General features: G+C 38.6%; 1 protein-coding gene across 3 annotated transcripts in view; it reads right to left on the bottom strand.

Annotated features, from left to right (window-relative positions):
* Positions 1 to 578: 578 nt before the first annotated feature.
* The window catches only part of atp8b5b (ATPase phospholipid transporting 8B5b), a 269,633-nt gene continuing 256,648 nt past the window's right edge, over positions 579 to 13,563 (bottom strand). For all 3 annotated transcript variants that reach the window (XM_043688030.1, XM_043688038.1, XM_043688048.1), the window contains 3 exons: positions 8,787 to 8,925; positions 3,529 to 3,659; positions 579 to 1,389 (listed from right to left, as the gene is read on the bottom strand). In XM_043688030.1, coding sequence (XP_043543965.1) covers positions 1,201 to 1,389; positions 3,529 to 3,659; positions 8,787 to 8,925 — 459 coding nt within the window. In that variant the 3' untranslated portion in view covers positions 579 to 1,200. The remainder of the gene's footprint in view (positions 1,390 to 3,528; positions 3,660 to 8,786; positions 8,926 to 13,563) is intronic.

The raw sequence follows: 13,563 nt of genomic DNA, 5'->3' as shown, positions 1-13,563 counted from the left end.
CATAATATTTCTAATTTATAGTGCTCTTCAGTTTTCAACTAACACTATAACAACATGAGTGTCACTTGGAATGGAATAGTTTCTGTCAAACTGAAGTGGATCCATTTTTCCCAACTCTACTAATGCAGGAAATAAGTAGAAGTGATTCTAGGGAATAAAACATGAGCCATTGTCGGTAGCGATGAACACAACAAAAATGAGCTAGATCATCATTTTACCAGGACGTTGCTGGGACTGGAGGGTTTGAGTTATAAGGAGAGGCTAGATAGGCTGGGACTTTTATAAAATAATAAAGGGTATAGATAAGGTGAATGGCAGCTGTCTTTTCCCTAGGGTGGGCGATTTCAAGACTAGGAAACATATTTTTAAGGTGAGAGGAGACAGATTTTAAAAATACATCACAGGCATTTTCTTTTTACACAGACAGTGTGGTTGGCGTGTGGAATGAATTTCCAGAGGAAGTGATGGATGCAGGTACAGTTACAACATTTAAAAAAACATTTAGATAAGTACATGAATAAGGAATGTTTGGAGAGATATGGACCAGGAGTAAACAGAGGGACTAGTTTAGTGTGGGACTAGTTTAATTTGGGATTATGGTCGGCATAGACTGGTTCGACCAAAGGGTCTGTTTTCATGCTGTATGATTCTATCTACCTAGCTCAAGCGATTCTAATCAAAATGTAGATGACCTGCTATCTACCTACAGTCAAAAAACAGATGTTAATTCCTATAATGAAAATTCCAAAATTTCTGGATACAAAATAGAAAACTGTAAACAAATCTTTAAAACAGGCTGCATTTGAGAAATTTTGCCAATATGGATACATTGTGATTTTACTGTTACTTTGATTCATCTGCTGTAAACATTTTGAATTCAGTCTCCATTTGCAAAGACTTTTCAAATTAGCATGCTCCTAAAAGTGAAAAATAATTTCATGGCTGAAGATTGATTATTGATATTTTAAATTAGGCATAATTCACCTTGATTTCATTTTTGTATTGTTGAGGTTTAGACCAACAAAACTTGTGCATTCATATAACATGGCATTTGTACAGTCAGTATCTTAAGATGCACAAATATTAAATGTTCCCTTTGCTCGTAGTCATCTGTCACATTTCCATGTGGAGTTGGTTTGGTTTCATTGCAATTTGGCTACACATATTAAATTAGATTTATATTTTCTGTTCAATATTTAGTTACACAACAGTCTTAGAAGGCTTATAGTTGATATTCCTTATTCGCATATTCTTCCCTGAAGTAATGAGGGCACCAAAACCCTGTTGATGAGCAAAAGCATATGCAGATCGACGTGCACTAGGCCGTTTCAAACGCCTAACCACTGGTTTTGGAGGAAGTGTTTTGATTTTCCTAATTTTAAGTTGCAGCTGAAAAAAAATTGCAATTGATTCAGTGTCAGTTCATAATTATACAGTAAATAGATTAAACAGTAAGTTTACCTCAAATAAATTTCCACGTATACCATTTGAAAGTTAAAGAGTCAAACATTTGCTAGATGTGTTACAAATACCACTGTATTTGCCATTGTCAACAATTCATACCAATATAGTATGGTCTGAAAATGTCAGGATAAAAGGTGAAACTATTGATACAAATTTTGTGCATAGAAGTCCACAAGGTGAAATAAATAATTAAAAATACCTGTAAAGTCTGATTTATTTTGATATATAATTGCCACATTTACTGAGATATATGAAAAGCATTGTTTTGCATGCTATCCAGACAAATCATACCTTACAAAAGTACATCAGGGTAATAGAACAGAATTCAGAAAATACAATTGCAGTTATAGAGAAGGTGCAAAGAAAGATTAATTCTCGTGTATCAGAGATCTGATAATAGTAGGGAAGAAACTTTTGTGAATCTGTTGGTACACGTTTTCAAACTTTTGTATCTTCTGTCTGATTGAAGAGAGTGGAAGAGAGTACAGCCATTGTGGGAGGGGTTTTCAATAATGTTAGCTACTTTCCCAAGGCAGCATGAAGTACACATGGAGTCAATGGAAGGAAGGCTGGTTTGCGTGATGAACTGGGCTATGTTCACAACTTTCTGTAATTTCTTTTGTGGTCTTGGGCATAGCAGTTGCCATACCAAGCTGAGATGTACCCAGATAGGATGCTTTTTGCGCATTATTCACTCTTCTCACTTTTAGGTCAGAAACAGAAAGCCCCCACCTTAAAGAGAAGGAAGCTTTATCAAAAATAGGCAAATGGGACTAGCTTCGCCTTGGAAACTTGGTCAGCATGGATGGGTTAGACTGAAGGGTCTGTTTTTGTGCTGCAGACTCTATAAATATCTCCCTTTCTCTGGCCTGGTACAACATTTCGAAATTCTCAAGTTGTAATGCCTATCCTTGTGGCAGGAATACAGATCCATTAGTTGTGAAATTGCTTATTCCTGTCTATCACTAGCCACTAAGCCATGTTGGTATGCTTCTAATCCTATGTTGTAGCTTCACCAGTTTAACAGCCCTCACTTTCTCCCATCAACTTGACATCTCATTATTTGATGCACCTGGTGCTGCTCCTAACATATCCCTCTTCCTTAACTGAATTAGGTTGAAAGTCACATGTCATCAGGTTCTGTCCAACAGGTTTATTTGAAATCACAAGCTTTTGGAGTGCTGACCCTTTGTAAGGAGGACAGAAATCCTTCCCTAACAGACATTATTAAATGGATAGGCTTTTGCAACAATCCAACAGGTTTCAAGATCATCTTTAAATTTCAGATTTATTCCGAATTCAAATTTATTCCGAATTCAAATTTCACATTTTGTTGTAGTGGATTCCAACCTAGGTCTGTTTTATACTGGGGAGACGAAACACAGACTGGGTGACTGCTTTGCCTAATACCTCAGCTCTGTCTGTAAAGATGACCCCAAGCTTCCAGGTACCTACCACTTCAACACAGTGGCATGCCAATATTTCTGTTTCAGACCCACTGCAGTGTTCCAGTGAGGCTTAATGCAAGCTGGAGGAACAATACCTCATCTTCCGCCTAGATCTTCAGGAATTACCAATTTTAACAATTTCAGAGCATGTTCTCTTCCATGTTCGTTAACTTTCTCCTACACCCTTAGTTCCTATTTGGTATGAGTTGCTCCTAACACAGCCAACCCATTTTCAACAATTTATACTTCTCATGAGTACTCTACCGAGCATTAATCGCCTTCTTGGCTTTTCATCGCAATGTCTTTGTTTGCCTTTCCTTGTTTCTCTCTAGGCACTGTAGCCATGCACTCTATTTACAAAACCTAATCATCAGTGCTGCCCCCCAGGCGTCTCAAAAACACTAAAAAAATTATTCTCCTATAATTCGAGCTACCCCACATCAATTCTAAACCAAAACCCAGTTTATATTTTTATAGTTGAAATCATGAAGATTGTATTATTGTTGTGGAATATTCTCTCAAGTAATAGTTAAAGATGTAATTACGAATAACAAACAGTTTTCTTTCAGATAGCCTTATTCTAAGTCATTCTATTCTATTCTCATTAAGAACATACTTTTTCAATGGAGGTAGGTCTTAGCTCAGCGCTGAGGTAACGCACAATTACAATTGGCAGGACACACATTACTGCTGATAGAAAGATGGTCAGCCATACATGTGGTTGGTTCAAGGCATTCCTTGCAGTACCTGTACAAGATAAAATAAAATAGCAGGGTCAATTTAAAATATTCCATGCAGTTACTTGGTCAATGATAATATTTTCTAATGTAGTCTCAATGGAATTTTTATAGACTCGTTCAGTTGATTATTTTCAGCTTCTTTTTGCTGCAAGGTGTGAGTAACCCTCTTTCTTTTGCTGCTTCCTTACTTCCATGTGATGGTCCATGCTTGGTGAGAACTATTGCTGCTGGGCCAAATCTAAATGTAGGTGAGACTGTGGAATATTCAGCACTTCATTCTAATGTGGAGAAACTTTGTGATGCATGTTGGAGAGATACACCAGGCCCGTTGAGATACCGAACAGCCTAACAATTGCTCCATAATCAAACTTATGTTCCTATTCTTTAGTTATGCCTCTGTTGCTCAGTTTTTCTGGGATTGCAGAGGGTTTATTGACCAAATGTTCCTCAGCAGTCTGTTTGCCACATTTCTGTGACATTCTGGGGGAACAGTTGAGTGCTGAGGATAGAAACATTCAGACAACTAGTTAAGTATTGTGGTATCCACTTTTATGTAACAAATAGTTGTAATGAAATAAAACCAGATTAACATAGGTAATTGATTTCTTCTTGGTTAAACTACACCCAGCTTAGTTGATCCTCGGTAGTTAGTTAAACACAATACCCATTTTAGAAATCCATGCTGACTCTTCCCAACGAACCTACTTTTTTTCCATGTGATTACTAATTCTATCCTAAATAATTGTTTCTAGAAATTTCCTTACCACCGAAGTTAAAGTAACTGGTCTGTATGCATTTGAAGCATGGTATTGGTATTTGTGATGTTTCTACTTCCACCAAGGCCTAGATGTATTTTCTTGAATAATCAAGTGCTTTTCAGCTGATTATGGAAAAATGCCAGTTGTTTCCAGGAAGCAGCCAGGAAGTTCTTGCCTTTGCTGGGACCTTCTGGGCTTAAATATCTAGTCGCCATATTTAAAGGCTACCTGGACAAACCTTCACTCACTGCTAACCTTTATAGAATCATTTGGAGGCACTGTTAGTCACTCCTCACCACCACACCCAGCATCCTATTTGTCCCTAAGTAAGCAGTAACTACCTCCAAAGTTCAGCCGCACCTTGTTAGATGTTCTGCTGTAGGCTGTCCAGAAAAGAAGGAAGGCTTGCTTCCCCAGGCACAGCAGCTGTTTGCCTTCCCATCAGAAGTGGGTGGCTATGACCGAGGTTGCCAGTACCAGCAGACCCGGATCCAGAATAAGAAGAGGGATGAATGATCCCTGCACTCCGTAAGGTTAGGTGCCACATCTACTCACTGGAAACAGACTCATATCACTCAGTGTAACTGTACCACTGCACAGGCACGCCACATTGAGCAACAGTCTGTTGCTCCCAGCCAAAGGCATCCTCCTAGTTTAGGTATAGCCTTTTCAAAATCAAAACAAAATTACGCAGTTGTACAAGACAGTGAGACTTAGTTTTGACTTGTGAACAAAAATGTTTACCACTCCAAATTCCCCTTTTTCTTTATGTCCATCAAGTCTTGCAAGCCTTGTCACTACTCTGCAATTTTCCCTACTTCAGCCAATCCCTTCCATGTCACAAATTAATTTTCCATTTTATCCACGAGCCCTTTGCTACTCAGGTCCTAATGTCCCACCTGACCATTTACCCTCCCATAACTATGAGCCACTATCAAATTCCTTGATACCCTCCCCAACCTTGTCTTATCAAACACCATCCTATCAGATCAAACTCACCCAAGACAGTGACCATATCCTCTCCAAGAGAAATTACTGCCAGACACATCACTGCACATGAGTTTCTTACAAAGAGGACTATATACTGAACAGCCATTTCCCTTTGACACTCCCTTTCCAGCCATTGCCTCAGACTCCCAGGAAAGGAACTGTTGCAAGATCCACACTTTCAAATCTGCACAAACAGTGTTCCACTCTTGAACATATAATGATCCCACCTGTCCCTGATTAAAGCTCACTCTCTGCTTTTGGCGCTTATATGTGGTCTTCAATAACTTTTGTTAAGAAACTTAAACTTAGAGTTAGTACTGGTGGAGATGAGGTACTATAATTTCCTGCATACTGTAGAAGTTTGGACACATATTTGAATTGGGTCAGGGTTAACAAGCTTAACTTAGTGTTCCTTTTAAACATTTATAAGGCATGGCCAACCACAGCACCATAAGATTATCTGCAGGGCTGTATCGGTATGTACTGACTCTTGCCTTTTGAGCATTTTCAACTTTAATTGTTTCACAATCAGCAGCCCTATCTTCAGCTGATGGTACTTCTAACTCTGAAATTTTTGCTCTAAATTCATCTGACTAACTTGTTACCTCCTTTTAGATTTTGCTTAAAAGCTTATTTCTTTAATCAAAGTTTTAGTAATCTAATTTAACATCTGTTTATGTGGCTCAGTGTTAAAACTGACATAAAAATGGAACCTGTTGCTGCTTTATTTAACTTCTCTGATAATACATTGACCTCTAGAGTCACTTGGATGTCCTGTTATCTCCCAATGTAAAAATAGAAATATACATGTGTTGCACAGATTATATTAGTATTTTGGGAAGGTGATCACTTCGGGATGGGACCATTCGCCACAGCAGATTCGTCGCCGATGATTAGCCACTGCCCTTTGACCGCCGAGGACGCTTAGCCACCGCCTGTTGGCCACTGAAGACGATTGGCCACTGAAGACGATTGGCTACTGAAGATGATTCCGCAAATAAGCAGATTCACCGCCGATGATTAGCCACTGCCCTTTGATCGCCGAGGGCACTTAGCCACCGCCCACTGGCCACTGAAGACGATTCCACAAATAAGCAGATTCACCGCCAATGATTAGCCACTGCCCTTTGACCACCGAGCATATCTAAACTATATAAAATTGTCGTTATATTGGTTAAGGTAATGTTTGCATTGTTTCAGTAACAACTTATTTTCGTTACAGGAGAGTTTTTTTTAAGTTTGTATTTTTTTTTCCATTTACCCTCAAGTCTTCAAAATGGAAACAGAAATTATTAGTAAATGTGGAAATAAGAATTTTTATAATGATGGTTTTATATCTGTTTTTGATAAACTATCCAAGAGTGATTCAAGTATTAAGTTTTGGCAATGTGAACAAAGGGGCCGAGGTAATGGACAGATCCACACCAAGAGTGGCACTGTGATAAAAACAATAAATGAACACACACATTCCCCTTCGCAGCAAGTGTCCAAGTTGCGAAAGTGAAAACAAGTTTAAAACGTCGTGCAGAAGAATTGCAGGAAGTATCTAGCATCTAGAATGTGTTGCTGATGTCCCTCAGTCAGTCCAAGCATCTTTACCGATGACAAGCAGCATGAAGAAAATAATTCGACAAGAAAGGAATGATATTAGTTTAGCGCCACCAAACCCTACTGATCTTCAGCATTTGGTGATTCCAATTACATACAAAGTATAAAAGCTGGATAACAGAGCAGAAGAAAAATTTCTTTTGGCGGATAGTGGTCAGTTGAAGGTAGGGCTGCTGATTGTGGAACAATTAAAGTTGAAAATGCTCAAAAGACAAGAGTCCGTACATACCGACACAGCCCTGCAGATAATCTTATGGTGCCGTGGTTGGCCATGCCTTATAAATATGATTTTATGCCTTATAAATGATACACCATTTAGCAGAATTGATGTGGTTTGTGGATGGTACGTTCAACATAGCCCCTATTTTATTCTCTCAGGTATATTGTATTTTAGCAAAAAGACTTGATGGGGTTCATCTAATATTGTATATACTTCTACCAAATAAGCAGCGTTTAACGAGTGTATGCATGTTTGAAATGGTGAAGTCCTTGGTACCTAATCCCAGACCGCAGTATATCCATTGCGACTTTGAGCAGGCAGTATCAGTGCTATGAGAGAATGTTTTCCTGAAGTTAGAATTAGGGGCTGTTTCTTTCATTTGGCACAAAGTATGCATAGATATATTGCTGCAGTTGGAGCAACTCGTCAATACAACACCGATCCTGATTATGCTTTAAAAGCAAAAATGATAATTGCTTTGGCTTTTGTGCCATTTACTGACCTTGATACCTAAGTAGAAGCACTCGCAGATTTTTTTGCCTCAAGAACTACAACCAATACTAGATTGGTTTGAATTTAATTATATTGGACTCTACAATAGACGTGGCAGTAGCCGAAGGGCACCTTTGTTTCCCCATGATATGTGGTCGGTCTATGAGACAACAATAAATGATGAAGATCGCACAAATAATCACACTGAAGCCGCTCATCGGAGAATTGCTTTTGAACTCGGAGCTCACCACCCAACCATATGGAAATTTATTGTAACATTAATGAAATTGCAAAAGAGGTGAGTTTTATATATGGAACAGCTGATAGCGGGTTACACACCACAAATAAAGCTAAAAAAAATCGAGACGCAGACGATAGAATAAAAAAAATTGTTCTTGAAAACGGTGAAAGAGATTGTTTGGAATATCTTAGAGGAATAGCACATAACTATCAAATGAACTAAAACAGTTCATTGTTTAATATTAATGTGAGATTTTACCACCATTATAAAGATTTTTAAAATATACTTCCTTTTTCTGGTTAAAGTTTGTAACTCATTTTTATATATAAACCAATAAAATGATATTTATTTTACCTCTTCTTTTATCAATATGTAGTATGTAGTTGTATAAATAAAGGGGACTGAGAAGTATGAAAGAACAGGTGGGAGGGAAAACAATCAATACATATATGTATTTCCGGCGGCGAATAGTTTCCAGAGGTCAAACGACCCCAGTGGAGAAACGCTGGTGGAGAACTGGCAGTGACTAATCATCGGCGATGAATCTGCCGTGGCGAATTGTCACCAATCCGGTCACTTAACCCCTTCTAAAGTTTCCATCTCATTGTGGTGGGGCCTGGCTTAGTATTAAGTCCATTACTTTTCCCATATACTACTGCATTTGTATCATTCTTTATATGAAATATTAAATATGAACATCATAGTCAAATGACTTTTTTAACAATCAACATCATTCATACCAGATAATCCTGTAAAAAGAAAATCAATAATTACTTTAACATAAAATTATTTGTAACAGAAGTGATAACTATTAAAAGTACATACCAATAAAAGGAAATGAGGTTGGAAACATCAGATACATGCCATTGCTGTACATTGTAAAAGTTATTGCAAAGTAGACAGCAAGACTTCCCCAGATAAAAAAATGGTTGATAGCTGTCCAAAATGATGTATCCAGTGCGATCTGTTACCAAACAGCAAGATTATTGCAGTCAAATTTCTATGTTAATTATTCACCATTAAATAAACATTTATAAACTTTGGGCAGAGTCATTCAGTCTCAAAGGCAGTAATCCTGTGCGCGGGACACAAACTTAATTAGGTAGAACTGTGGCCAATCGGAATTGCACCACTTCCTGTCTCCACTATATTTACGTTGTAAACAGGAAGGCCTAAGTTCTACTTTCTTTCCTTGCCATCAAATAACCACTTAAGAGCCACTTAAGGAATTATCTCCACTTGGTTGTGACTATTTCAGCCCCAGTCAGGACAACAAAAAGGGACAGCCAACTGATTGGTCAACCAGTATGATTGGCTGTTGATTTTGGAGGATTGGGGCTGTTCATCTGCACTAATCTATACATGATTGGGGGATTGTATGTGAAGCTGGGGATGGGTCTTAAAGCAGAGGAAAAGCTGTGAAAACCCATCTCCTGCCCTTGCTTCTGACTCCTAGGAGCCCACCCTATAGCCACCTAAATCCCTACCAATGACGTTCTTCTCTTCCACTATTGCTCTGTCCTTGGGATGCTGGAGCAGCAACAGCCACTAGCAGCTGAGTCTTTCTCAACCTGGATTCTAATTCTGTAGAAACCTGACTGCTGGAAGATCTGATGGATTGCACATCCGAACATGGAGTTAGTTTACCTCCACTATTCTTTCTCACTTTCAGCCTTAGGCTGAAATCAGGAAAATACCAGCCTAAGTCTTTTGAAAACCAACACATAATAATTTTGCAATATCTTTGGTACTTTACATTAAGATATTTGATGAGACATTGGTCATTATTCAGCATTATCTCAAAAAGCAGAAAAACATTTCAATTTGTGTGCTGTAACCAAGATATTACTTAATATAAGAACTAGGTGCAAGAATAGGTGGTTCAGCCCTCAATGCTACTCTGTCATTTGATATCTGATCTCATCTCATCCTTAGCTCCACTTTTTTACCCACTCTCCATAACCTTTCACTCTGTTACTCATTAAAAATCTTTCTGTCTCTTGCTTAAATTTACTCAATGTCCTGGAACTGCCCACAAGAGGAAACATTCTCCCCATGTCTACTTTATCAATTGCACTTAGCATCTTATATATCTCAATAAGATTTCCTTTCATTCTTCTAAATTCAATAGAGTACAGGCCTAAACTGCTCCACCTCTCTTCATAAGACAAACACCTCACCTCTGGAATCAATCCAGTGGATTTCCTATGTGTCCAATGCAACTACATTCTTCCTCAACTAAGGGGACCAAAACTGCACACAATGCTGCAGATACATTCTCACTAATGCCTTGTATAGTCGCAGCAACATTTCCCTACTTTTATACTCAATCTCTTTAGCAATAAATGCCAAAACTCTATTTGCCTTACTAATTACCTGCTTTACTTATATATTAATTTTCTGTGATTCTTGCATTAGAATGTCCAGGCCTGAACACAAAGTAATTGGTACAAAGACAATTATTTTTCAGAAACTGAATTATTTCTATTAAATAATTCATGAGCTATAATGATGAATTTTGCCACAAAATCCTTTCTGCTAACCACATAAAACCATCAGGAAATTTACCACTGAAGGTACAATCAAGGCGAATATAAAGACAGCCCTGTTATAAGTGAAAACAAACTCCTAAAAAGAAACAAGCCTAACAGGCCTTTACTTTGATGCATACAACATACAAAATGACTGTTTCAGCAAACATCTGAGCCAATATTGCAACTGAAACCCCCGGATAGAAAAGAATCACATTAGCAATGCCAGCAACAATCCTGTAACTCTTCACAACAAGGAATGCACACAGACTAGTACATAACGACAATTTTATCAACCATTGTTATTGCTGAACTTCATACGTGACAATATATTCCAGAACATACAAGTTTGGTGGGAACATGTAATAGTCAATGTTGATCAGGCACCCATTCAACACTCTACCTGATTTTACTAGAGAAATTAATGGGACTTCAAGTAGCTAAATCCCCTGAACCTGATAATCTACTTCTAAGAGTGTTGAAATAGGTGACTGTAAATGTAATGTGTGGCAATCACCTTTCAAAAAATTGTGGCCTCTGAAATGGACCTTGCAAGTTGGAAAGTGGTACATGTAACCCCACTATTTGAGAGAGAGAAAGTGAAGGACTGAAAACCTGCTAGCCTAATATCAACCACAGGGAAAAAGGCTAGAATCTATAATAAAGGGTGTGATAGCAGAGCACTTAGAAATAATGGTAGGATTGAGCAGAGTCATCAGGATTTATGTAGGGGAAATCCTGTTTGACAAATCTGTTAGGAGTTCTTTGAGGAGATAAGTGGAATAGATAAAGAGGAAGCAGAGGATGTGGTATATTTAGATTTCAGAAGGCTCTTGGTAAGATTCTACATAAAGAGTTCTCTGTGGAGAGAAACAGAGTTTCACAACTAGTATAGTAGGCCTGGATTTGTGTTTCTGAGTTGAGGAAGAGATGTAGCTGGCTTGCCATGTCCACATTGGATGGAATGTTCGAGGATGACAGGACAGTCAAGCTCTTACTCACCAGTACAAAGATTAGGGGCGGCCACTGGGAGAGTTGAGCTGTTTAAAAGAGCCACCATAGTTCTGTGAGACTTTATCCCAGCTGTTTTCTTAAACATTAAGCCGTCCAGTCCTTATGCCTCATCCCCCCCCATCCATTCTTCAATGCCAACTTATGCCTCCCTCAGCAACTTCCAAAGGCTGTTCATATCTTTCTACCAAAACATGCTCAATTCATTCCTTCGGCCCTATAGCCCATATTCCAACTTAATACCAACTCGTGTTAACTCATTCTGCCAATTACCCCAAATGTTAAGCTAATGCCAATCTGTGCTGCTCCCCCCCCCTCCCCCACCCCCACCCCTGACCACCACCAGGACCCCTTATAGCCCCATATGTCAATCGATGTCCACCTATCCACCACTATGGCCCCTCATATCCTTTATGCCAATATAATGCTAACTCATGCCAACCCACCCACCAATCTTTGCGCTTTGACTATTCACGCCAACACACCCAGAATTTACTAATGGGCAGTCTAATGCTAATAGTAGTCTTGTTGAAATAAAACAAAATCAATATCTACTTTTGAGTTCACTATAAAAACACACTTTCATTTGTGAAAGCCCACTAAAAATATTTAATCTATTCAAGTACTTAATCTCTGAATCAGTTTCAAAGAGAACTAATCCTTCAATTACCTCTTTGAGCTATCAACAAAGTGAATTTATGAAACAGTACTGTGGATATCAATAGTTTGTAGTGTTGGAAGTTGGGTCCTTATAAAACTGATTTTCATCTATTATATTCTGTGTAGCACGAGAACTCACTTATGGCTGCTGTAACACATGCCTCTGTTCCCAAAAACATAAGGTCAGAAGTCACATTATACCAAGTTATAGTCCAACAGGTTTATTTGAAATCACCACCTTTTGGAGGGCTACTCCTTCACCTGACATCACCTGATGAAGGAGCAGCGCTCTAAAATGTGGTGATTTCAAATAAACCTGTTGAACAATAACCTGGTGTCATGTGACTTCTGAACTTCTCCACCCCAATCCAACACCGGCACCTCCACATAATCCCCAAAAAACTTCTTCAGCGAGTACAAAGGCAAGTTAAAGATAACAGATAAAAAGGCTATCAGGCCACTAATTTATTGGTGCCCCAAGTTGTTTCGGAAAAACAGAAGTCTTTTCTTCAGAAAAATGAAGACTGATCTTAAGATGGTATTACACAAGAGGAGGCAATAGTTATCCTGACATGTCAGTAGTTGTCCTGTGCACACTGATTTTAAAAAATTAAACAAGCTATTGACACAGCATAAATTATCATTCCCTAAAATAGGTTATGTCAATAAGAGGTCAGACTCAGAGGAGTTGTTCTTGATAGATAGCAGTGCTTACCAGATAGCTACCTCCTCTAGATCAAAAGTGGATTGTGAGAGGATGGAAAGGATCAAGGCAAGAAATCCCGAACACTTTAGCTAAAGAGTGAGATGCTGTCTTCACAATTTTAATGAAATTGACACACACTGTGCAAATTGTCTGTTCATCCTTTATCAGTGAACTATCCAGATGTAACAGAATTGCCAGGAGGTGGTGGTGATAGTGTTGGAGGCTACTGAACAAGGGAGCTGAGCAGTTCACAGGGACTTCCACCAGGAGGTGGTAATTGGTTAGGGAGAGCAGCTGGAGCATTCAAATGGTCTCTTGCTGGGGAAAAAAACTGATGTTTTGGTGGAAGGAGGGCAGATTGGAAAGAGGAGGGCACATTGACAAAAGATTTCTCAGCCCAATATAGGTGATATGCTTCATTCCATGTACATGGTGCCTGTAGAATAAAGAATCTCTGTTTCTGGGTTATCATGTGTTCAAGTCACATGTAATTTTCATGGGTTGTATATGTTATTTTGTCTGATTACTTAACATATCATTTCTAAACTGCTGCTTCTCGACAAACTCAATAATCTGAAAATTCCTTACAAATGGTGAATTGTCATTATTAGGGAACAGTGGTTACAAACCCTCAAAATTGAAAAGCGGAGAACAGCCAATTATTAATAATGTCATCTTGATAACCCTGAGGGTA

This window comes from Chiloscyllium plagiosum, chromosome 1 (assembly GCF_004010195.1).
Source record: "Chiloscyllium plagiosum isolate BGI_BamShark_2017 chromosome 1, ASM401019v2, whole genome shotgun sequence".
NCBI lineage: Eukaryota > Metazoa > Chordata > Chondrichthyes > Orectolobiformes > Hemiscylliidae > Chiloscyllium > Chiloscyllium plagiosum.
This window is presented reverse-complemented; position numbering and strand designations above follow the sequence as displayed.